Source organism: Lates calcarifer, linkage group LG12, assembly GCF_001640805.2.
Source record: "Lates calcarifer isolate ASB-BC8 linkage group LG12, TLL_Latcal_v3, whole genome shotgun sequence".
NCBI lineage: Eukaryota > Metazoa > Chordata > Actinopteri > Centropomidae > Lates > Lates calcarifer.
The window spans coordinates 1,990,030-2,016,787 of NC_066844.1; the positions used below are offsets into that span (position 1 = coordinate 1,990,030).

The 26,758-nt window shown below is 41.3% G+C and overlaps 1 protein-coding gene across 8 annotated transcripts in view; it reads left to right on the forward strand.

Moving 5' to 3' along the window:
* Window positions 1-8,739: 8,739 nt before the first annotated feature.
* The window catches only part of ptprt (protein tyrosine phosphatase receptor type T), a 295,874-nt gene continuing 277,855 nt past the window's right edge, over window positions 8,740-26,758 (forward strand). For all 8 annotated transcript variants that reach the window (XM_051074478.1, XM_018702965.2, XM_051074474.1 and 5 more), the window contains exon 1: window positions 8,740-9,195. In XM_051074478.1, coding sequence (XP_050930435.1) covers window positions 9,108-9,195 — 88 coding nt within the window. In that variant the 5' untranslated portion in view covers window positions 8,740-9,107. The remainder of the gene's footprint in view (window positions 9,196-26,758) is intronic.

Below are 26,758 nucleotides of genomic sequence, written 5' to 3' on the forward strand. Positions count from 1 at the left end.
AACTAAATATACACGAAGCAGTCCTCCTGCCACTCACACACTGAAAAAATAAATAAGTGAATAACACTGTCTCTGCTGGAAAAAGCAAAGAATGCTTTGATTTTGTATGCAGTCCATCATTCAGACACCTGTTGTCCAGACACTAGAGACACATGAATTTTGCACCAAGCAGGATTAATCAGTATGCTTGCAGCTGAACAACCAAACACACATGTAACAACTCTACAGATCCTTAACTGACAGTTTTTTCACTTCTTTACAAATTAATTTTTAGAAGCTTTGGATGTATTTCTTTTCCTCAAAAATTACATAATCGTCACTAAATTCTCTTCTAGCCACAGTCCCATCTTATGTCTTTAAAGGAAAAAAGCCCACCAAGTTCTTCCTTTTATGCTGTACATAAATGCTACAGCAATGGACACCGTCCCCCAGCGTTTCCAAGTGGTTTTAATGTTGGTACCACTGTTGCAAGGAAGAATATAGTAAGTTTAACCCCTTCAAAAGGTCACAGACAGAAAACATGTTATTTGTTTAGATTATGGACAATAAATCATCTGTTTGTTTCAGGTTGCTAGTGGTAGCATTAGCATTATGGCTGCGGCTAACAGCCTGGCCACTGTCCGAAGCAAGAAGCTCAAGGTTCACCCGTGTTTTACTGCAGTTTCCTTTACGGAGCTCTTTTTCTTTTGCTGGGGAGTTTCCACAGTTACTTTGGTTGTTCCACAGACTGCCATTTCCACTACCTGTGGAAAGCTAATGATAGCTACCAGGGAAAACAGAAGCACTGTCCTCTTTCTGTTTTCATTGTGCAGTTGCAGACACACTCCCTTTGTGCTATGAATTGAGCCTTCTTTTTCCCAGGAGATTCAGTTTCCATTGACAGGACTACTTAGTGAAAGTGAGGCTTATAGTGAACCAATCTAAACGCAAGATGATGTCATTATTCTGTAGCCATTTGGTTAAAGTTAGGGTGAGAAGTGAACTCTGCTCTCCTGTATTAAAGTCAGACACACTACATGCTATCTACCACTCTTTCACTGTCAGTCTCCACCTTGGTACCTAAAGGGCATTACTTATTGCATTAGCACTAAATGTTGGCACTGGACATGAGATGCATTGTCCAATTTTGACATAATTCCCAGGACACTGGTCTGAGTCTCAGGGTTGAGTTGGTAAAAGGGAGTTCTATTGTGCTGTATTTCCTTATATGGTCCTGAATTGACCGCATTTCCAGTTGGTGCACCAAAAATGTCAAGTAAATTAATTTAATTACTTGAACCACTATGCCGATTTTAATTCAGCTGAACTGTAATTACACCTTTTTAAGTAAAACAGCTGCAGGCTCATAGCACCTCTGACACATTTCTGTTAAATAAAACCTGAATCACTTTCAAATTTGGTGGAGGCCATGAATCTTTCCCTCTGTGTTTGTACAGATTCATTCAGTGTTGCAGCAACTAACTTCAGACAGTCAAGGCTCAGTCAAATCAAGTGACAGGAACAAATGACAGTGAGGCTGGGAATTAGCAAAACAGAAGTATTTTCTTCAGTTCAAAATTCAGAACCTCCGTGACTTAACCAAGCACTGTCATGAATGAAATGAGTTTATATGAACATCACATTGGTCATGAGGTCAACTGTTGCCAATGCTGTCAGATTAAAAACTGCCAGCAGCTCAGAGATTCCCATCAAAACCAGGTGTGTGTGACAAGTACTTTCCAATCCATGCCACACCTGTAATTATCTCCCTCCCATACTATTGCTACTTTTGTTGCATAATCCAGTTCCACTATTCTTACCATTCTCTGTAAAAAAAAATGTAATTTATGTTTTGGACAGTTTGATTTATGCCATCCTTACTGGGAGGTTATAGGTGCTCAATAAAAACCACTATTAATAATTTAATCTCCTCAGTATTGCCTGCTGCCTGCTGCTGCTCAGTGTGATTCAGGCTGCACCTGTGTGCAGTGGGTGTGCTGAGCAGGCATATCTGGCCAGGCCATTGTTGTTACCTTTTTTTGACTTTTGTCAGAGAGAAGAAAAGATTCATGTATTCTAGAGCTATTTCAACAGCTGTTAATTTTTAACCTGTGCTGAGAGTTACCTGTGCACCAAAGTCTTATTTTTACTTTTCCCTCATTTTAGGTCTATACTCCCAGTTATTCTTAAAACCGCACTAATCAATATTTTTATAGCAGCAGTGTGTTGACCAAATATTATAGTGGTCCCTCATAGTGACAAACACACAGACAATTATTACGAAACTCTGCAGCTACTCTAAGCCTGTGGTTGGTAACAGGTGACCCATGGCCCAAAAATGGCCCACCAACTATGACATCTGGTCCGCCATTATTATTATCATTTCAATAATCTCATTGTCGAGGGAATGACAGGCACAAGCATTCATCAGTCAGGTTGCTGTAGTCAATGGGTGATGCCTTTTTATATACAGTCACTGGCAGCAACAGTTACCCACAGATTCACTTGCTCCTTAGCAGTCTGTCTACAAAATAAAAGCCAATGCCAACATGTGACGAGTGTATGAAAAAAAAAAAACACAGTAAATCATTCGTGTATATGTGACTATGGGCCTCAGTGCCGCACATGGGAACAGTAACACAGAAAATTCCAGATGCATTTTTTTATTGATCAAATTTTTAAATTAGGCCTTTGATTATGTTCTGGCCACTATCTAATGGCTTAGAGGCCATTTCTGCTGTAAACTATACAGTGCTTCCCTAGTGTCTTTTAATTATTTTGGTTTTCTGTCTCACCTTTCCAACCATAGCAAGCAGCTTTTTTGAGTGGAAACCAGTGTTTGCTCTCTGCCCAGCAGATAACAAAATGCTGACCGATGGTGAAGAGAGTGGAAAATGTAGCAATAGCCCAGTGTCCAGAAACATGACTTCCAATTAATACCAATGTTGCTCCATTCTAGGAAAAGTGCGAAAATCCCAGCCCGGGATTATCTTCTTACATACTAATTGTAAGAATGTGTTCATACTGAAAAAAGGCACATAGTATACTCATGCTAGATTTGCTTTACTTTGAGGGTAATCTTGATTATGCCTCATGAAATGAAGAACCAACCTAGAGGTGGGAAGGTCTGTCTCTGGATCTCCCTCTGGGGGTGTTTGGTGGTGCTGTGCCTCAGGAGGTAGGGCAAGTCGTCCGCTAAACAGGAGGTCAGTGGCTCTGTCCCTGTCTCATACAGTCTGCATGAAATTTTTATAATAACCACCTCAAGTGGCTCTTTTCAAAGCAGTGCTTCTGGTAAACTCAAGAGTTTTTCCTTCAGGCTTGGTTTCCTTGACAGTCCAGGGTGCCTACATCACTCCTGATGCTGCATCAATCCGCCTGTCAGTCTTCTTTAGAACAAGACCCAGAGACCATCAATCCACTGTTTCCCAGCAGAGTATCATGGCTTCAGACTCGGAGATGCTGCCACAACAGTTTACAGTGAGGTCTAAAACAAGCAGAATTGTTTAGTACTCAGCATTCACAAGAATACTTCCCTGGGTGCTGATGAAAGCAGGAATCAACAAAGTCAAAAATGAATCATTGCACACCAGGAGGCTCGTATACATAATCTCCAATAGTTCATATTTAATGTACAGCAAAAAGTTCAAGGTAAGCCTAATGAGGCCTGCGGCAAAACATGTTTGCACAGTTGATCTTCTAATACAATAAATGAACAATTGAACATTTTTTATACAAGCCCTCTGGTGTGCCATGACTGTGAACATTCATCCCTGTCTCCTTGAAGTTACATTTATACACGAGAAAACTGCAGCAGCAAATATGTTTTGTAGGAAATGTAATTGCGACTGGATTACATTAACATAACAGAACTATTAACGTAATGAGGACTTGTTGTTAATTTAGGTATTTGGCAAGTCAGGGCCATTCGTTTCCTGCCAAAATATCAGATTTTGCAGAACAGTATCCACTTGTAGTGACTCCAGTGTTAATTAAACTCTTTTACTGTTCTGTTAAGACTCTCACAGCTCTTGGTTAAGGTTAGGGAAAGATCCTGGTCTGGTTTAATACAGAGGAAGTTCACAGTGACTTCAGACATAAGGTATTTATTTGCATTTAACCTAAAACACCATCTTTCCCAAACCTTAACCAAAGTGCTATTGTTTCCTAAACCACAGACAGAACTGTGGATGCGGTTTAAATATTAGTATATACAGTAGTTTATGTTTTATAGTAACAGTTAATATTGTGGATTTGGGATGCCTCTATAGTTTTATAAAATGATGAGAAATTAATTGTTGGGATCCTTTGTGCTGAACATAAGTATTAGACTGTACTCTGGTTGGGGCGGGTCTGAGGCATGACTGTGAATACAGACTCTGAAAACAAAATTCACAAAGCAGAATCACTTAATATCCAGGTTCAATAACTGGACAGGACTTGACCTTCCCCCAAACACACACACACTACTACACCTACTGCACACACACACACACATATGCACACACACACACACGCATGCACGCATGCACACATATGCATACACACAGTCACCACGTTTTCACACTGTGTGTTTCCCAGTTTGTATCACAGTTAATAACATCATTATATGTGTCATGCTGTGTTTGACATACTTTGGCTTCCTCTGATTTCCATCTCTCTAAATTCTAATACAGCACTGCACCTCAGTATCATGGAGCGTCATACACACACACACACACACACACATATATATATATATATATATATATATAGAGAGAGAGAGAGAGAGAGAGAGAGTCAGACATAGAGAGATGTACCCAAACACACACAGACATAAATGCGCACCTTAGGTGGTCTGGCTCTCAAACTTGCTGTTAGTAATGATTGGTATCGACCCCTGATGTGTCTCTGATACGTATATGGTGTATGTGGGTGTGTGAGGCAGTGTATTTGCATGTCTGTGCTCTCTCTCTCTGTGCCTGTGTATAAGTGTCTCTCAATGGTGTTTTTGACACTCTGAAACAATCCTTTGCTGCTTATGCATTCCCTGGTGTGTCAGCACGTACCCAGCACACTAATTACTGACTCTTTAGCAGAAGAAGCCGAGGTGTGAATAGCGTTTTTCTTCACAAAAGAAAACATTTATCACAAAGATTAGAGCCCAGATGAAAGATTTCTGTATCCAAAATAAATCACATCACAACCACATGACCTCATGGGGGTCATCCTCATCATCAGACAGACAACCTCCTCCATTTGAATGAAGACCTGATAATATGAGAATGTAATAGAATACAGTTCCACAGTTTTAGAATAGACTAAGAAAGACTAGAACCGACTAGAGGGGAATGCTTCAACTCTGCATAATTGATTTCTAATAAATAAGTGATGATGTAGAGGTGAGGAGGATATGGGCGCTTGTGTCCTGATCTTGGCTCGGACAAACGCACCCTCATGTTAATGAGACATTGATTTCTACATCACTAAATAATGGAAATATTCATTAGCTGTCAGCATAAAAATACATAATGTAGGCAGGGGGAGGTAGAGAAAGTGAGCCAGAGAAGAGTGTTTGGGAGGTAAAAGAGATGCTGAGGCTTGTCTTGGGGTTACAGCACAGGTCAAACAAGAGTTGTACAGATAACAAAATGCTACAGGCAAGAAATAAGACCTAAAATGACTCGATGCAATATTCAGAGTAGTCATATTAGTAACCAATGAAGTTGTAAGTGAACCCTGTTAGAATGTGACTTGGTGCACAGAAGCCAAGTATTACAGATTAATCATTATGTGCTTATGAGTACATTGGGATTGTAAGTAAAAGTTAGTAATGAACCCTGTCTGGCATCAATCATGTGATGTTTCTGTCACTGTGGACTGTATTAGTTTTGCCCAATAAACTGATGATTGAATGTACCTAAACTCTAGTATGCCACCATTTCCTCAGCAGTTGGTGTGGGGACTCAGTGGTGTGTAAAGCCCTCCATCTGAGGCTCATTCTGTAAAAGGCCAACTCTGGCAAGGTGGGACGAACCTGTGCCAAATAAAGATCCTTGAGTTTAACCAGCCTGGTCTCACCAAATAGTGTAAGAATAGCCTATTTCCTTCAGTCATTTCAAGTGTTCTCATTATGCATTTTTCACACCACGTCATTTCTCTACTGACTGACTGGCTGTGCAGCTTTAAATGATGCAAAAAGTTTACAAGGCATTGACACGACAGGCGAAAGGTCCCTGAAAGTGGTGGAGGGAGAGACAAGTGGAGTGAGGGAACAGAGACTTAAATGAAATGCAGGAGTCTCAAATAAGAGGTTTCCCTTCAACCATTTTAAACACTATTACAAAGCCATGTTGAGATATTGGTTTCTCTTTGACTGAGACAAAAGCCTGAGAATCACACAGATAAGAAGCCAATCAGACTATAATTTATAACACCTGATCTGCAACCATCCAATCTGAAATTAAATCTGCACCTGTTCTAAAATGCAGCCAAAATTGATCACCGCTTCACCCAACGCACTGCAGAGCAACAGGCTGTTTTTTTTTTTTTTTTTTTTTGTGCAGGAGGCAGCCCGCTGAGCTGAGCTGAGCAGCATTTAACGCTAAGGACAAAAAATGTCAAGACCCTCCCGACTGGCTGTGTGGAATTTACTAAATTTAACACATCCTGTCACGCTCACCTGGAAAGGGAGGGGAACAAATACCAGACAGTCAGGAGGGACTTCTGAAGGGCACTAGGCTGAGAAAGATTTGACACGGTCTTATAAGAAACAGTTTAAGGGAATCATCTGTCGTCAGGTTACTTCCCAAGCACTTGACAATCATTTTGATTAAATGTCCACGGTGAAATGGCTTCTATACGACAAGGAAACTAGGATTCATAAAGTTACTGTTGGCAATTAAGTAGCAGTCAGTCACTGTGTTTTTCAGTCTTTTTTCCTAATTCATCCTCTTTTCTTTTTTTTTCCATTAGTTTTGTTTTTCTCTTTCTCCATTGTTGCTGTGAGTTTTTGCTCCATGGGTGTCCTTACCTTGAGAGCCAATTCTGGCTTAACATCAGCTCCACAACACACAGCACACATCCGAACAGCATCACTGACAAGCCACTTTCTGGCAGACAGGGGACCTCAGGCATGAGTAAAATTAAGAGAAAGAACAAGCACAGCACAGACTCTCAAGAAATGAGGACAGTGTCGCTGCATGTGTATGTGTGTGTCTGTCTGTGTGCACAAATGTGAATGGTGACTTCTGCCTGAACAGGTTTTCCAGAGAAAAAATAGCCATGCGTGATGTAGACAGCACAGTATTCAGGATTACTCCCAAATCTGCCCATCTCTTCTGTGGTGTACGCTGTACAGAGAGTCTGTCGGTGCTCAAGCAAAGTGCCAAGGCCTGTGAATCTGTGAAGCGTATATAACCAAATAACCAAAGTCCTTCATACGCTTTCCCTGAATACAGTGGCACTTCTCGTTGATACTTTCCATCGAAACACACGTCTTGGTTAGTAAACTGTATGTCAGAGTTGACAGAAAGTCTGAAATTTTTAAGTCCTGAATTTTTAAGTCCTACGCTGTCGGTGTATGTCCCACAGTTTAAAGTTGAAGCCCTCCACCACTCAAAAATACATTTTAACTTATTGTTACTTGACTTCATGATTGAGCTTGAGAATGATGAATGTTAGGGTTTGACATTAGAAGACTGTTTCAAATTCATCTGCTGAAGGAGGAACTTTTCTCTGTGCTCACCTTAAATCTCAGTTTCAGACATTTACTGTATGAGCAGGATTTTAGGATGTGGTAGGACATCACAGCTAGTTCTGTGGTCAGCCATGGTCAAATATACAACTCATAAAAGTGTGATGTGGGCCTCTGTCTATACTGCAAAGTTGGATTCTTATTCTGTTGTCAAAATAACGTGACTGGGAAAGTCCATGCACTAACACACACACACACACACACACACACGTATCTGACGATCTGAGTCAGGGTGTGTGGTGGGAAGAGAGGTAGGAGAGAGGAATCCTACAAGAGAGAGACAAACCTTGAAATAGAAATCCCAGGAGAGTAAAATGAGTGGACTGTGTGGGATCTCATGACAACAGCGAGGGAGAGAGAGACAGACAGACAGAGAGAGAGAGAGAGAGAGAGAGAGAGAGAGAGAGAGAGGAGACTGAAGGCTGTGCGCGAATCTTATCCTTGCGGAGAGAGCAGGCGTTAGGACCCGGGAGAAACCAGAGAGGTAAAAAAGCCCTCAGCAGCGTCAAGGTGGCGACAAACGGTCAAGACATTATGGGAAATTGGCGTCTGGGCCGACAAATAAAAGACTAAACTTTGGGAATTTTAAAAAGGTTCACTGTTTGATTTGCAGAAGGAATAGAAGTGTTGGGTTTGTGTTCTGTAAATCACAAGAAGGTACACATTTCACCTTCTTTAAGTTTACATTGTTGGTCAGGAAAATCCAATCCAAAATTCAAAATTGATGCCGTGGGCTCTAGCCTAATTTGAAATCCCCCCACCCCCCGGGTCATAGGCCTGGTCTTCATTCTAATCATTTTGGTCCAATTATCCACTTGCACCACTCTGATTCAAATCTCTCACGGGTCTCAATGATGCTTTATCAATATTTCCTACTGTGACAATTTAATTTCCATTCAGCGTCTACTCAATCTTATTTTGAAACTCACAACCGGAAATCCCTCACGCGTTAATCCTCTCGTCTTTACGCGGGTGTCTGGCACCCCGTGTGGTGCGCACTGCTCTCCATTCCTCTCCAACTCAACGTCAGTGTGTCAGAGACCGTCTGAGTGCGCGCACACTCACTGCGCCCCCTCTCACATACCCTTTGGCACACACAGACACACTCGCCACGCGCACGCGCACCGACGCGCACACAGATAGTGACTCGCTCTGTCGGAGCCGGGAGGAGAGGGAAGGAGAGAGCTCCTGTTTATTTGCCTCCAACTTCTCTCTTTGCTTCTACTTGTGTCTCTCTGTCTCTTCTTATCCACCAATGCGAGGATTTTATCACTGTTCTCACTGTTATTGTCACTGCTGTCCCGAACTAAGGAAAACCAGTTTACGGACCAGACGGGAGTATGTAAAATAATCAGCACCACTGAGCTAAACAAGAAGAAAAAGACGAACAGACATGGATAAACGGAGTTACTCTCACGTTTTGCCTGCAGTTTTCCTCTACTTTGTACTTTGTGGATTTACTGATGGACAATTCTTTCCAGGTAAAGCGATTTGTTTGCTTCATTTGTGGGTTTTATTTTAAATGTCTCCTTAGTATTTCCGTTTTTTGTGCGCTTTGCTGATTTCTCCTGAGTTTGAATCGGTGGGAGATGTGCCTGCGATGAGGTGGCGCATATGGGAATATAAAGTGGACATGCACGTTGACTTGTGCGTCTCAGTGATTTATGGAGCTCCATGCAGCTGCAGGTGTTATATCGCTGGATACTGTGACAGTAAAACACCCCTCAAGTCAGTTCTGGGCACATCATGAGTCGGGGAACAGCGTTTACACCTTTGCATACGCGCAGGAATCTTGATGTATGAGCTGAAATATCTTGAGAGCCAAACTGCCATAAATCACTTGTTTATGAAGCACAGCGGGTTGAACTGATAATGTAGTAGTGCTATGAGTTATGATGACCACCGGGCTGAGCTTATACCATGCATGCGTGATAGCGCTTCACTGTTCTGTTGTGCGCACTGGAGGTTTGGTTTGAAGTTTTGGTCGCTTTAGGGAGATTTTGCTCCACAAAGCCTCCTGTACGTGCGGAGTGTTTGCCGCTGTGGGTTACTAAGTGACTTGGGTGTTATGTTTTATGTAGCTTCTGTCTCTCTGTGAACCTGCTGCTTGTTTGGATGCGGGCGGACCGGTGCGTCGAGGCTCCATCTGAGCGCAAAGCTGCGAGCTGTCCTGGAAGTCTCCCTTGATTTATTAATGCTATAATGAGGTTAATATTCTTGACGCGTGTAATAGAAAATGGCAGTTTCATGGGATACCGTAAAGCCCGTCCTCTCGCAGAGCTTATACAGCTTTTTATCCAACTTTTCCACGCAGCTGATTTCTCCGTTTTCGTTTCAAAACAGCAGCTTCATTCGATACTATAATATTTCATTCAGTATGCAGCTGCTCCGTGTCTTCTACCAGAGTTAAGGTTTCGGGATTCTCACAGTCCCCAGCAGCATCTCTGCACCGCGGTCAGGAGCCAGCACTCCGCTGGCACTTGTTACGCGCCGGAGAGGTTTGGAGAATTTGCGGGGCTGCGGTGTTTGTCAGCCTTTGATCGAATCAGCCATGATTAAGATTATCAGTCCTCAGAAATTGAAGCTGAACAGATTGATAGAATGAGCCAGGCACCGGGATACAGCAGCGTTCATAGTGAGTTTTCTCCAGATATCCAGCATTTCTTGGTAAAATAGAAATGTCCCATATGAAATCCAGGATAATATAGAATGAAATCAAAGTGCGCTTATATAGAAGTTGAATCGTATAATGATTGTGACCCATATATTGTATAAGTCAGAATAAAGGCACGTTGTGTCACTCCAACTCTGGCGGGTATTATGCCCTACACGACTTGAAAACGACCGGGACATAATATGAGACTTTATCACATCAGAGGTCTGAGCGATGTTGTCAGTGGACTGCAGCAGCAGCCTGTCCGCTCTGTGTTTGTCCCTCTCCCTCGGCACCTTCTGCTTGGTATTCATGACTTGTAAGGCTGCAAAAAGAGGGTACTTTGAAGGGAAGACTGGCTCTAAACACTGAGTCCTCCCTCCCTCTGTCTCACTCTGTCTCCCTCTGTCCCTGGCTCCGGCTCGGCGCTGCAGCGCGGGGGAGCAGCGTCTCTCTCCCCGTGCGTAATGGTGCAGCGGAGGAAACCGCCACACTGCGCCTCACGGTGAAATAAAAAGTGTCCAAGAGGCCAAATATGTGCGTGGATATCGGTGTCGAGTCCTAAAAGACACGATCTGTGTTTTCACAGATTGTTCATTTAAACAGACGGGCAGGGGAGAAAACTTTCAAATGAACAGTGAGAAATGAAACACAGCTGGACCTCCATTATACTTACAGTGAATATCGCAGTGTATCCTGGTCTGCTCATGAGGATGTGTTCTGGTTAAGAAAGAGAAAGCCGGAGATTTCTCTGACTTTATATTCCTTCTTAATATAATTTTACCTTAATACCTTATCAGACCTGGAGTTTTATTGCGATACGTGTGGAGTCATTTTAGAAATATACTGCTGCAGTCTACCAGTAACTTTAATCAAAGTGTGTGTGTCTGTCTGTATGTGTTTGTGCACTGCGTGTGTGTTTGAATGCGAAAGAAAGCGAGAGCTGAGGGGTATTTCGCTGGTTGTTGTTTACTGCCGCGCCGTTAGGGGGCGATATTGGCACATCAGATCTATCCTTCGTGACGCGCACACACACACACACACACACACACACGTTCTCAGAATGACCAGAGTGTTTCTAATAATCTTTCATCCTAGTCATCTTCCAACTGTTTGATTTTGTTTTAAGAGAAAAAAAAGAAAGTTAGTCTGTCTGAGAGTCTCAGTGACAACTTGTAGAAGTTTCTATCTATCTATCTATCTATCTATCTATCTATCTATCTATCTATCTATCTATCTATCTATCTATCTATCTGTGCAGTGAGGTCTGTTGATATATTCCTTTTATCTCCACTGTATTGAAGCAGGCAAACGTTTCAGTGACAGATATCTCAGAACCTCAGGAAATGAAACTGAAAGTTAATCTGTGTGGAAAGATACCAGGGTGGTAAGTGGTATTTTTTATTTTCTAAGGACTGATGGTATTTGAATGCAGCACTGGAAGCAGTGGTTTGTGTCTCCCACCAACAGTCTGTATTGATCAACATGCTCTTTCCCAAACTTAAACCAAGTGGCTTTAGTTGTATAAACTGACCCATGCCTTAAAGGAATAGTTTGAAGTTTTGGGATATATTTTTGCTCACTTTCTTGTTGAGAGTTCAGTGAGAGGATTGATAAAACCCTGATGTCTGTACAGTCAACGTGAAGCTACAACCAACAAATGCTTTATTCTTTAGCAACATCTTAAAGGAAAGGTGTGTGTTACTCAAAGCTGCTTTTTCATCTGGAGGCTGCCTCTGATCCAGTGACCGCTAACTGCTGAACGTGCGGTCGAATCTGGAGGTGAAGACCAGGGCGTTTTGGGTGTGTGTGTGTTTTCAGGGAAACCAATTTACAATTTATATTCCGCTTAATTAGATTTCTCTGGCAGTAAGGACAGAAGGGGAAAAAGTGAAAGAAAGGGAACAGAGTGAGGAGAAAGAGAAAGGGAGTGACCATGTGTCATTTTCTCTCTCTCTCCTTGACTTGTTTGCCTGGTGTGTTGACATGTTGGAGGGACGAGGGGAAGTCTTCGGCTTTGATTAAATCAACGGCCCGCAATTCCTCAATTATAGAGCCCTTTATGTGATTAGTGTGTGTGTGTGTGTGAGAGAGATGCTTCATATGTATGTGTGACACAGATAGATGGTATCATACAAACAGAGGAGAGTGGAAGAGCGCAAAGGTAAAGGTGAGGAGAAAAAAGGGGTTTAATTTGTGCAGAGAAAAGAGGAGAAGAGGAAACAGTGATGAGGGAACGAAGGAGGATGAGAGGAAGAGCTGGAAAGGAGAAGAATATGGGAAATGAAAAAAGGAGAAGACATAAGTGAGAGAAGAGAAAAGGAAATGAGGTGTAAAAAGAAGAGGAGGAGGTGAGAGCAGAAAAGATGAGGGGAACGAAGGATGCCAGTGAGATGGGGAGAATGGAAAGAAGAAGAGTGAAAAGATGGAAGAAAGAATGCAATGAGGGAGAAGAAAGAAGAAGAAAAGGAGGAAAAACAGACATGGAAAAAGAGTGAGGGGAAGACAGGAAGAAAGGAAGGTGGAAAGAGGAGGATACAGAGAGAGAGAGAGAGGAGATCAGACAATAGGAGTGGATGAGCAGGGAGGAGATATGGTAAGTAAGGAAAGAGAAGGAGAGTGGGGGAGAAAAGAGGAAAAAGAGGGTGGTGGGGTTGAAGAGAAGGAGGAGAAGAACGGAAACAGACAGAAGGACTTTGAGGAGAAAGAAATAAGAGACACTGAAGAGGAGAGGAGATTGAAAGCAAGAGAGGGGGTGAGAGGACAAAGCTGTGGGAAGAGAGATAGTCTTGTCGTCCATTGCCTCGTTCATTACTCCTGTCTAGACAAGATGAAGCAGAGAAAGAAGAGGAAGAGGAGAGAAAGACAAAAAGCAAAAGAAGAGCAAAGGATGAGTGGTTGGAGGAAATGAGAAAGACAAAGGATGACAGGAGGTCAAGAAGAGAAAAAAATGACACTAAGTTGATTATGTCTCGCTGTTATCGACTGTCTGAGTGGCTGTAATTGTTTCTCTGCTGTGTGTGTGTGTGTGTGTGTGTGTTAAAGTGAGACAGAGAGAGAGCTTTATGACAGGATGTCTGTCACCTCATGCCCCACTCTGTTTAGTATGCTGTCCATCCTCCCTCACTGTGTGTGTGTGTGTGTCTGCCTAATCCACAGCACTTATTCTATTGGCCTGACTAACTGACAGCCTAATAGCAGAGCATGCTGAGTGCTGGGGCGTCACGCGTGTGTGTGAGAGAAAGAGAGTGTGTTGGGCACTGAATGAATTGTAAAGCGGGCGGTGGCGCTAAAAGAGAGAGAGAGAGAGAGACAGAGAGACCACTCTATAGTCAGTGATACGCATTAAAGAGGAAAAAGTATGTTTTTGTAAGAGTGTGCGAGGGGCGGTATTAGTGCTCGACTACACCAGAGAGTGGTGCAGGAGTCTTGGTGAACTACTTGCACATCTAGTTGGCTAGTGTGGGAACATGCTAGTGCCACACTACCACAATAGCCTTCAAAGCTAGCTGGGCTCCTAATGGTCTAACCCCATCAAAAGTTCTTATCAGACACTTAAATGACTTCAGAAACCTCCTCATCCCACACATTCCCTTTTTTAATTAAAAAAATGGTGAAATAGCTCGAAACCATGAAACTAAACCAAAATAAACAAACAGTAGGAGATGACACCAACGACATATGATGACAAAGATCCCCATTCTTAAAAAGATGTGCTTCTGTATTGGTGTGAAGTGTGAATTTGTGTCAAAGTTCACTGGTGTTAAACTGTATTAAAGCTGTGCAGGGATTTCTTTTACTCTACATGAATTAAAACAATTGCACATTGAATTAAACTGGTTTCGGGCTGAAATGTGGTGGTAATGAATGCTGGTGTGACTGCCTGCTGTAACAGTGAAGGGCTGAATGTCACTGGGATCTGGAGCAATGTATCACTTTCTTCATCAATCTGTTGATTATACTTCAGCTGAAAATCAATGTACTTAAAATAGATGTCATTTCCTGATAAGTTCAGAGCTCAGTAAACACAGGGAAATGCTTTTTTGCCAAAAAAAAAACTAAAAAAAAAACTCTGCAGTTGTCACCACCCAAACAAACTATTTTCTTTCCTCTGCATGCTTTGATTGAAATGCTATTTGTCTGTAAGCTCATGGCCAGTTATCAAACTTACTGCGTGAAAACAACAACAAAGTTATTTCCCTGCAGGAGGCAAACAATGCTGACTTCTCCAGTGATGGAATATGGTGTCAGACTGACAGTTGTGTCTGCCGCAGGGATATTTGACAGTTGAAAACTGAATGAGATACTACGAGCAGTGAACGGTAACGCAGCTTTGAAAAGCACATCTAATGGAGAGACAAGAAAAATTGATATTTAGTTGCCCTCAGGCAGAATTTGCCTGGTGCATCAACAAAGCCAGCAGTGCTCCCAAAACTCAATGGGAACAAGTGTACAGCTGTAGCCATTAAAGAGGTGCATTAGTGCTACAGATAACTTTCTTAAATGGTCTGAGGATATTTGGTGAAGTGAGTGCAGTGAGTTTTAAAATGCACATGGACTGAGCAGGACAGAGTGAGAGAAATCACTTTCCCCACCTGCAGAGGACTTGGTACAGGATACACGAGAAGAAACAGCTCTCGATTAGTCTCAGAAGAGAGTTGTGGGAAAATGTGTGAAATAGATAAACTTAAAACAAATGATGATGCCTTTTCCAGATGAGTATTATCATAAACAATGCAACACAAGTGTTCCCTTAATAGATCTTTTAATAGGAAAACTAAAAGTAAACATCATAGTTTTTCAAAGCCCACACATTTTGGAGGTGTTATTCAGACGGCATCCATGTACATCCTCCATGAAGGCTACATGTGCACACATTCTAACATGAATCACAATTCAAGTTGGCAGCAAAATGGTTTGTATTTACAGCATGTGCAGTTTGTTGATGTATTAAACCCCAAATGTTCTCCATTTTTACAACTTGCATGTCAGCTAGGAAGATCTTCAGATGTAATTTGCTTCCTCTCCTTTAATTCAGCAGAGACTAACAAAACCGCAGCCTCTGAACATCTTCAGCAAAGATACAGATATATTTCAACTTTGTGGAAGAAAGCATTCATATAAGTGATCAGCAGTTAGATCACAGAGACAGAAACCATCACCAACACTTTGCCCAGACATCTGTTTAGCACTAATAGCCTAAATAAAAGATATGCCTGGTGGACACTGATGCTTTCATTATAACAGGTTAAACCATTAATTACAGTTAATTCGTTCATTACATAAATTATACAGGGAGAATTTTACAGCAGCCCATAAATTATACAGCAGTCATAAATGATACAATAGTGCATCTAGAAACCTCAGCCTTGGAAGGGCATAATGGCATCCCAGATAGAATTCAGCAGTTGAATGTTGGCGGGCATAAATGAGGTGGAAAATGTTTTTGTTTTTATCCTGCGGAGGCTGTTAACTTCAGCCTCAGGGCAGGATGCTGCAGATGTTCATCTCCCATGTTTTATGGCACTTTGACTCCACCTTCAGAAGGAATCGCTTCAATAAATAGAGATTTGTGTCACTTTGAAGCTCAGAAATTGTGTTAGGAGAGATGTGTTAAAAGAGAGTAGAGCTGGTTCATCACCTTTTTCAAGATGGAAGTTGAATGAAGTTTTTGATTAAGTAGTTCCCATACTGCACATGCGTTTTTGAATTCCCACAAACCATAAACTTGCTTGTGGTTGGTACTGGACCAGATCAGAGCGGAGGTATTACGACATAAGTTCTACTTAAGAAAATAAGGCAAAATTGTACAAAACGTCATGTAATGCTTTAATCTAAAACAAATAGAGCCCTCTTTTAAAATGGTGCATGACCAGTCTTATACTGATTCCTTTATTGTTGTTTTATCTACAGTATAGCATAGAATCGAGTACTTATAGTATAGAATTTAGAGAATATTATAGATCCCAAGATGAAACTGAGAGAAAGTGGTGCAATTACAAACCCATCTGTTACTTCAGCACCACAGACAGTGCCATGGATTTATCGATATGCAGCACAGTTCGGCCTCTGATATTTCAGAGCTATGGTCGAGGTCATAGATTCTAACTTTCACAAATCAGTCAGATTGAGGATCAATGAGTCAGGAAGACTAGACTTACACGTTCAACTAAACAACCTCTCTGCCTTTGCACGCTCTCTGCTACCAGGGGATGGAGAGGGGAGATGGCAGGTTAATAAGGGAGATGCATTTTGGTAATTTTCCTAACCCTCTCAAATCGTCATCCTGGCTATTGCATCCATGATATAGCTAGAAGAACATGGGCATGTAACTGGAAATTTGAGGGTTGAAATTCAGCACTAATTGGCAATATCAGGGCAGGCTGAACACGAAAGTCCCTGCAGGAGAACGTGGACACATGCTCAGTCAACCTTCCCTGGGTGGATAAAGGTTGATTTCATTTCTCAAAAGTCTCATACAGCAAAACAAACTTGGAGACAAGTCAAGTCGTGATTGAGCTGATTAGAATGTCGGAGGTGTAAAACATACATGGCGCGGCACATTAAAAACTTCCTTTCCTCTAATTAAAATAACTGCTGATTAATGCAAGAGGTCTTAACGAAGCTTAACAAGGTTTCGGAGTAATTAATCCATATTTAATAGAAGATGTTAGGCAAGAGAGACTGAGAGACTGCTTAGTCGGCTGAATCAACAAGATTGGGAGGGGAGAAGGGGGAAGGAAGATGAGGGGGAGGGAGGAAAACAGTGAGGATGGATGGCAGAGGTAAAGGAGGAAATGAGACAAATAAGTGTGGGTAGAGGGAGGAATGTAATAAACAGTTATGGAGTTTAGCTGGAAGAGAGAGAGGGAAGGGGGAAATAAGATATTAGATATTATTATATGATATCTGAGCATCATTCATTTTATTCTCACAGTGGCTAAATTTAATTTATGTCAGATTGTGTAGGAGGTCTTACCCAGAAGATGGATACACAGATGAAGTCAGAGCCACTCCCATCAAGTGTGTGGAAAAACATTTACAGTATCTTTACAAATACTTCAAATACACAAAACTTCTATAATATCTATTAAATTATAGAATAAATTACACCTTTTTATACAGATATTTTACAACAATAAGTGAAAACTTTGTAAACTAAAGAAACTTAATCAAACCAAACCCAAACTAGATTACCTCCTCTCCAGTCCCAGTAGGTACAGTCCAATAAAGTTGACTGACAGCTGAAGTCAGGTGGTGCATTCTCACATGCACATAGGATCCAGGTCTTTATTAGCCATGCTAGCAATGCAACAGTTTGTCTGTCCACCTCTTTAGTCCAGACTTAAACATCTGTAGTACTGTGAACATCCAAGGTTGAATCCTGCTGACTGGATGATCCTCTGTCTTTTCCTCTTGTGCCACCAGCAGGTCAAAGTTTTCACTGATCCTTGTTGATCAAAGCCTATTGGATGGCATTCATGGTTCCTGGATGATGAACTCTACTGATGTTTCCTCTAGTGACACCATAAGACATTGTGTTGAGTAAATATCTTGACAACAGTTGAATGCAACATAACCATAAAAAAGTTTAAAGATGCTGTGGTCATCAACAAGTCAGTATTGTACTGCAGGAGTGGATATTTTGGTGGAAAACAAATTTGTTGTTTAGTGTCAACATGTTTGCAACTTGCCAGATACATAAATTAACATGTTCTCATTATGTTACTGTAAATATAATCTGGGCACAGTCACATCCGCTACCAAGTATGTTTACTGTTGCAAATTAGATGTATATAAATGTAATTTTTAGGAAACAGGCTGGAGGAGTGAGTGATGAGAAGCACAAGAGTTACAAAAGTGAGGGGAAGTGTGGTAAAGGATGAAGAGATGGACAATGCAGGGAAGAAGATACAGATATACTGTGTTTATATTGTACTGATGGAAGTGGAAAACTTTCTTGAGAGGAAAACTGCACAAAGAAAGAGAGACAGAAGAAAACTGATTACAAGAGAATCTGAAGTTGGGAAAGAAGGAATGAATTAAGAAAAAGGTTTGGATAGAGAGAAATGGAGAGAGCACAACAGATAAGAGCAAACATCATAATATTTGCCTGACAGTTGGATTTCGCCTCATTATTTACCGACACACACAAAGAGAAGTACACATGTAAGCCAATTCACACACACAGACACACACACACACCAGGGAACACCCACATGTCCTCCCTTGATGGAGCCATCTGAAGGTGCCAGCCATCTTCTAGTTGTTTACAGACTCTCATCTGTACACACACAACATATACACACACACACAAAGTACACACTTGGCTAAAGTACTGCCATGTGTACACAACTGTAATCCAGCATCTGCTCACCTTTGCTTTACCTCTTACTCTTTTTCATCCTTCCTTTGTGATGCGATTGTTACCCATCCATCCATCTTTTTACTGCTCATCATTCTGTCTAAACATCCATCTACTCATTCATTCATCCATTCACTCTCTCTTCCCCTTCCTCACCAATCCATCTGTCTGTCAGTCCATCCACATATGACTCCATGATTTCATCAACCATCCATCTGTCAGTCACACAAAATTGCTGTTTAGAAGTGCATGTGAAGTGAGAGGGAAAACACAGCTTGTATTTCTGCTCATGTACATTATGTGTGTGTGTGTGTGTGTGTGAGCTTGGATTGAATGCTGATTAACAGATAATTGCCTCCGTCAATGCCTGTGACAGGAAACCCTGCCTAGTTAAGTGATACAGACAGACAGGCAGGTGAGACAGACAGGTGAACAGACAGAGAGACAGAAAAACCATTTCCTTGGCTGGGAAGCACAGAAACAGCTGCTTTAGCTGTCACTCACAGGGGGAGGCGAGAGAGAAAGGAGGGGGTAATGGAAAGAGGAAAATAAGTGAGGGAGATTGGGAAGAAAAGAGGGAGGAAGAGGTGAAGCGATGAGCAGGAGGTGGAGAGAGAGGTGAGAGAAAGAGATGAGGAGAGTGAGTGATTGGCCATGGAGGATAAAGGGCAGAAATGACAAATGATGGGAAAATGAGTGGGAGAGGTTGAGGAGGAGGAGGAATAAAGATTGTTGATTGTTGAAGAGAAGGTGCAGAGAGGGAATGTAGGAGATTAGAAAGTTTAAGAGGAAGGGAAAGAGAGAGAAAGATAAAGAGACGAAAAGCCTCTTTCATACATGCACTTCATTATGTAAATGTGCCGGTGATTTTACATGTCATCCTCATGTCAAAAAAGCGGCCAAGTGACCTTTTCCATCATAGAAGCAATTTGGGTTGAACCTTATAACATTTCTGTAACATGTCAGAATGACTCCACTCTGAAGTGAACACTGTCACATGAACATAAGTGCCACAGGGAGAGATTAAATACACTTCCTTTTTCCTCTGCACTAAATACAACATGTCAGCGATTTGGGATGAAATTAGATGACTGTCACTTTAGTTTATCAAACTAAACCCAGTCTCAATGGCATACAAATAACATGGCTTTTCATTTTGACAGTGTGTGCAATGTGTATGCCAAAGTCAAATAGACTCGAGATATGCAGAGTGCTCCTATGGAGACCTGTGTGTACGATATGCGTGCAGCTCTGGTTAGGTTTAGGTACAAAAAACACTTTGTAAAGGCTAGGGTTAGGGAGAGATCATGGTTCGGGTTAAAACAATAAAAACGGCTGACGTGATGGTCAAAATGTTCTCTTACTGGTCTCAAACACTGCTCTACTGTTGGCTGTTCAACTTCACTTTTTGCCAAAGTCTCTGGCCACAACACCCACTTTATCCTAATCAGGAAAAATTACCTTATTAAATGGGTCACGTCATCTGAAATGCGTTGCATGGACGTGGCGAGGATTGGTATACCTGCATGCAAAACTGGACCTCAGCGGTATGCACTGCACACATTTTGAAGTTGAAGTGTTAAATTTTCTGATGATTTATCAGTTCCATTAGTGTGAAGAAGGGACAAGCATCCCTCATGCTTACAGTGGTCATTAATTAAGGCGTCAATGACAAAATAAGTTTTTAGAATCTATAATTAAAGGAGAACTGAAAGAGATATTATTTTCCAAACCTCCAGCAATTCTCCATAGTGGTCCTGGCACGTTTAAATACATTGCATCATGGAACATTAACATAACAGAGACATTACTTTTGCAGATAGATGAAGCAATGCTACAAATTCCATGTCTGAAAAAAGCTAGAGGCGTAGAAAGAGGCAGACAGACGTACAGGAAGACGCAATAAATACAGACAGTGATGATCTACATTTAATCTGTGTCTCTGTCCTTTGTTGTCTGTAAAGCACTTTGTGAGTGCCTGTTTGTCACTAAAAACGCTATAAATAAATTCACAGCAACTTTGACTTAATGGAAAGCTAAAGAGCAAAAGACATTCTGACTGTAAATAAAACTGAGCCTTGTCGTACGTATTTTTAGATGAAAGTTGTGCAACAGTAAAGTCTTTCCACCTGGAACGGGAAGCAGAGCAGATGGAGAGAAAGAGACAGAAACATAGATGCACTATACATCCACAATGCTGCAGTACTTTGTGTTCAAAAACCTTGAAGAGCTATTTAATATGCACTGCAACTTGTAACTTTTAATGTAAGTGACAGAGGTGTCTATTATGAATTATTTGTGAAGGAACTTTGCACCAAACAAACAGTGATAACTGCTGCAACCTATCAAATTATTGTTATGGTAGACGGAGATGAATTAGCTCTACACCTGTTTTTGTCTCAGCATGATTTAAACGAAGCTTTCTAAGAGCATTTCTATCATCATCTACTGTACCCTCACAGTAATGAAGAGTGATGCTGAAGGAGAGAGGGGAATATGAAAGACAAGTTAGCTTTACAAGGAATGAAAATGGGTGTTTTTTATGTGAATGTCCCCTCACACAACTCGCTGAATTAAGTGGAATAGAAGAGGATTCTGGGTAATGAAGTTTTTTTTAAGGGAATTTCCTCAAAGCAAGTAAATAAGTCTAAAGCATAATCTGTTATGTAGCTGAAAAGAATAGAGGTTTGAATTACAAAATGCTTTTTCAACCTTCCTCTAGAACCTCTGAGAGAGAATTAGCTGCCATGGCTGTTACTACCAGTCGAGGATAATTGCAGAGCAGATGCTGGATGAGGCTTTGTTGATGGCTACCGCTGAGTTATGAATCATGACTAATTATGAATATACTTTAAGTCCTCCACAGTTGTATGCAGTGAGATAATGGTCCATTAAAACACTCTTAACATGCATGGACCCACATGAAACAGGTGCACGACCCATTTCAGCTTCATAAGTGTAGTTTGAAATAGTCTCATCGTTTTAAAGCCCAGACTCAAGCCCCAATTAGAGCCAGAAACGTCGTCAACAGACTGGTGCTTCTAATTGTAAAACTTATCAGTATCTGCCTCAAAAATGTCCCACTTACTGTACACATTAGTCCTGGGCTGTTAAACATCAGATGAGGAAATAAATGTTGCACAAGTGCAAAAACAGTACATGTCTCTGTCATGTAATCTAAGACTTACAGTATGTTCATGTCTCTTAGAAGAAACGTTATGCAGTTTTGCCACCATAAAACCTCTTAGGGAAGAGTCCAGGATGGGTTGTTAGGTTACCGAAGCATGTCGACATGTGGGAGCCACTTTTTGACCCGTGTTTAACGTCAGTCATTGTTGGTTGGTGGCAGCAAAATGTAGCTTGTCTGGCTCCAAGTCTGAGTCTTAACTGAAACAAGGTCAAATGGTGTGTGATACCCATGATCCCCGGCTTCTGGAGCCGTTGTCACTGTTACTGCTGTCACTGTAACAAACACACCAAACTCTGTTCATAATTCTTGATATGTTCAAAGTTTCCTGGCTGGATATCAGAGATGAACGCTGGTTTTTAATGACTTCTAAGTCATTTTTACTGATCTACAGTTCAGCTTTACTCTGGAACCTGCTGGGCCTGATTCCAGCAGTTTAAGCCGCTGACTATCACTCAGTTAGAGGGACATCGCACCAGGAAAGCTACATAGAGCAAGAACAGGTGTTCAGGGAGCAGAGTGGGAATGACAAAGGCTCCATTCTCCCTGTTACAAGTCAGTGAACCATCAAAATGATATTGAATCTGTTATTTTAAGCTAAACTAGATAGATAATGTTGTTTTAAACATGTAGTTTTATGCCTATGCCTTACCAAACTTTAATCATTGCAATGACAGATTGTAACAGATTGTCACATTAATTATTTTTGTAACCATCAAATGGCCATTTTTAAGACACTGGCAAATGATGTCCTCCTGCTGAGTAGGGCATCAAATCAGAAAACACAACATTTAGTATGGATGACTTGTCTGCTGTTCTGTAAATATACTCAAGAGTATGCAACAAGACTAGATAATTAATCAAGCACCAGTAATATTGATACCCCAAGGCGTTTTATTGCTCCTAAGATGGCGTTATGTTAATGAGGATTGTCTCCTCTGGTTCATGTTGGTCTTTTTGTGGTAGGGGGGGCGACATGAGGCAAATGTCAATGGCAGGACTAAGAATCTTAAGCAGATATTGCACTGCAACAGTTTTTTATCTGAAAACTGTGTATCTTTTATTTATTGCCACACTGAATTTTCCATCTCAGCCATGCTTGTTCATAACTTGTTCATCTTTTTTCTCCTCAAAATCCTGGTGTTTAGAATTGGTTTTTAAGCAAATAGAAAATGCACATAAAAGCAGGAGGATGGAGACTTACTTGTGTCTTCTTGCTTGTGATTTCTTAATTTGCTGTTCCATATTTTTTAAATCAGTCTTTGTGTGTGACTCTTAATATTTCAGCTGCAACTTATCAGTTTTTGAAAGTCACAAGTGACTTCCATAACTTTTTGTTTCACTCCTGCAAAGCAACAGAAGCTGCATCTATCTGAGAGCCATAGTCTTATTCTATCATGCTGTCAGTCTGTAGCCCAGAATAGCATGACTGACAAAGGAGCAACAAAACCCAAAGAAACGCAATACCAGCAGCAGCCAGCCAAGTGTGTCGACTGTGTCTGTATTTCAGGGCTGATATTAACTCTGTGCCATGAGAGCAGCCCTTTCCCTTTCTAAAGATTAGAGAGGAAAGAGATAATAAGAGAGAAGAAAAGAGGGCGATTAGAAAGAAAGAGCTTTATGGATGGATGGAGATGGGATGTGGGGGGTGAGGTGGGGTGAGGTGGGGTGGGGGGTGGGGGGGCAATGAATGAGGGAGTGACAGCCCAAGATGTAAAATGAGAGCGATAAATGGAGAGAATGAGAGAAAGTGACAGGGTGATAGAAAAAAGAATGGCATAGTGACAGAGAGGGAGAGTATGAAGAGATATAAACAGAATGAGAGATAAAGAAGGATGTTCTCAGGTAAATAGAGGGAGAGAAAGGTCAGCGAAGAGAGAAAGACGTCAACAAGGGAGAGACAAGGAGAGAGGAAGATGTCAAGAAAAAGTAAAAGAAAAAAGAGGTACTGTGAAAGAGAAGTGTTTTGATTTATTTTTACCTGGACTAAATTTGTTTATGCTGATAATTATTTGAATACAGGCTTTGGATGTGACTCTGATACTTAGACTAGTCAACTAGCATCCGCATCAGCTGACCACACTTTACAAACATCAACAGTTTTAGGCTTCTACAACTTAGCTAAATTGGTCATAACTGTCCTGCACACATGCCTATTTGTTTCTCAGGGGCTGTGTTCATGTCTGGTGTGTAACTGCTGAGAGGAAAGGGCAGCAACAGAGGGGGAGGGAACTGCAGGAGAAGATAAAAGAAAGAAAAAGAACAGATAGAAATAGAGAAGGGAGTGTGATAAGAGGAGAGTGTTAGGTATTAAGGAGTATTAGTGCAATTGTAAGCCATGGACAGTAATGAACTACCCTGCTGCTCAATAGACCACCAGCTTTGGCACTGAGCCCCTGTGTATGTGTATGTGTGTGTGTGTGTGTGTGTGTGTGTGTGTCAGTGGTGGGAGGAGGAGGAGGAGGAGACAGCTCTGGGAAGGTAACAAGGCCCTTGTCTTATCCCTCTTGAGGTCCTATTAACCTTTGCTCAACATTCACACACACACACACACACACACACCCTCTCCTTTTTGACTGTCCCACGCAGACACACACACTCATGTTCTCTTTTGTTTTTCTCTCTCTCTCTCGCTCTCTCTCTCACACACACACACACACACGCGCGCACACACACAGTGTCCTCACTAAGGAGATTTAAGAGCTGGTTAATTGGTTGGCTGAGGCTAATTTTCTGTTGAAAGTTAATGCCACCGACACGCATGACTCCCTGTGGAGAGGGTCAGAGTTAGGCTGACTCGTTGCGTGTGTGTGTGTGTCTATGCACATTTGCATTATGTAGATGCAGCTCTTTTTTAGCAGCGTCCTCTATAAGGACTGTTAACCAGTGTGAAAACCCTTTGTATCAGCTACTATCAAGTTCACATTCAAAAAGCTGTGCTCTCAGAAAAGACATTCTTAAATCACATAAATTCACATTTCTCCCAAAGTGCTTCTATTGGTAGCAAGATTAAAAATGCAGAAATGTCATAGTAATATGTAGTAAAATTTAATAACAACCTGTGTGAGGAATTGTTTACCTACATTTGAAGTAAATATACTAACATCTGCCTACATTTAGTAGTAACTTTCTGGTAGTTTACTGCAACTAAGGTCAACAACCTATCAAGAACAAGAAGGCAGAAACCAGAAGAGAGGCCTGGCATCATTTGAGACACGCGACTGGTATTTTGCTTTAATGGATGTTATGCAAGCTTTACGCTGCTAAGAGAACAACTGAATGATCAGTGCTGTGCAGGGATAAGGAAAGAAAGCTACAGATTCAGGTTATGATATAAGCATAAGTACAAGTACACACACACACACACCAAAAGGTTTGATATGCGAGGAGAGACAGATGAAAGCAGGTTGTGCAAAGCTTTCATTGTGGCCTAATTCTTAGTGACTATCTTTAGAAAAATATGAAGACTCTCAGTCAGCTGCTCTCAGTGTTTCTGTCTGGAGTGGTGCTTTGATATGGCTCCTGAAACTTTCCCTCCACATTTCAGCCAAATGTCTCTTTCTAACGGGTTCAAGACTTTGTGATACACAGTATTCTTTTCAACTAAGCTCTTGAACAGTGTATAGATAACTGAAGTGCCATATCAGTGTGTGATTATCTCTTGTTTTTAACAACTCTATGAACTCTAAGAATATTTTTAGGGATTCAGGAAGTTTACCCACATGTCAAACAAACTTTACTTCCTGGATTATAGTTCCTGACCTGCTTAGGAGGGTAGTACTTTCTTATGGTCCAAACTACAACTATTAGGATTTGCAGAATACTGTGGTTTCAGTTCTTGAGCTTGGATCTTATTTTCTGGACTGTTTGCTTAAAAAGAACCACTAGAATTCTGAAGCAAAAACGGTAGGAACTGAAGGACCTGTAGGGTGGTTCAGACAGACCTTGCCACACAGTCGTACCTGCAGTTCCACACTACCACAGAAGCAGTTCAATAATTTATTTGTCTTGTCTCTTTTTATGTAGTTTTACTGAACATAATTAGAAAAAGCTGACTCCTTGTCTTTGGAAGATGGCACAGATTCCCCACTGAGAGAGACACATAATCCTGGACTGTGTCGGTAGGTTTTTGTTGTCTCTTACCGATCTATAGGAATTCTATGCTGGACCTAAGTGGTCCAGCTGGATCACTTAGGTATTTTCTTGTTTCTGTTAGTTTATTAAAGTTGGAATCCTTTTACTATAACTTTAAAATTCTTCTAAAAATATTGTTCCTGTCTCGTTGCCAAATTTCCTGTTTGTTTTATACTTTTAGAAACTTCACATATGTTAGTGTAGTCAGCTAGTACTTACTTGTATGTAGGCAGCTGGCTGTCACCTTTCATCTTTGTGCTGTGTTCAAGTGCCCTTGTGATAGTTCTTCAGTCTAGTGTGTCGGGGGTAGAGGACAGAGGGTTGATGATGATGAGGATAGAAAGAGAGAAAGAATGGAACAAACTGATTCATGCCACCTTATATGAATCTGGAGGCTAAAAGCAAAATGGCCACCAATAAAATCTGCACATACCCAGTCATTGCGTTTATGTAGGCTATTACTGCTCAGCTGCAGATGCTGATAACATTTGACTCAATGGCCTCTTTCCACATTCTCCTCTCTATACCCACACAGCAACACATCTACAAATCCACCCAGCCCTTACACTGACCCTAAACAAAACACAACAACACTGTTTTGTACATTTGTAAATTCTATACACTTCATCATGTGTTGAGAAGACATTTTTTTGTTTTTAACCTCAGATGTTGTTTTGACTACACACTAGTGCTCACTAAAAGTGG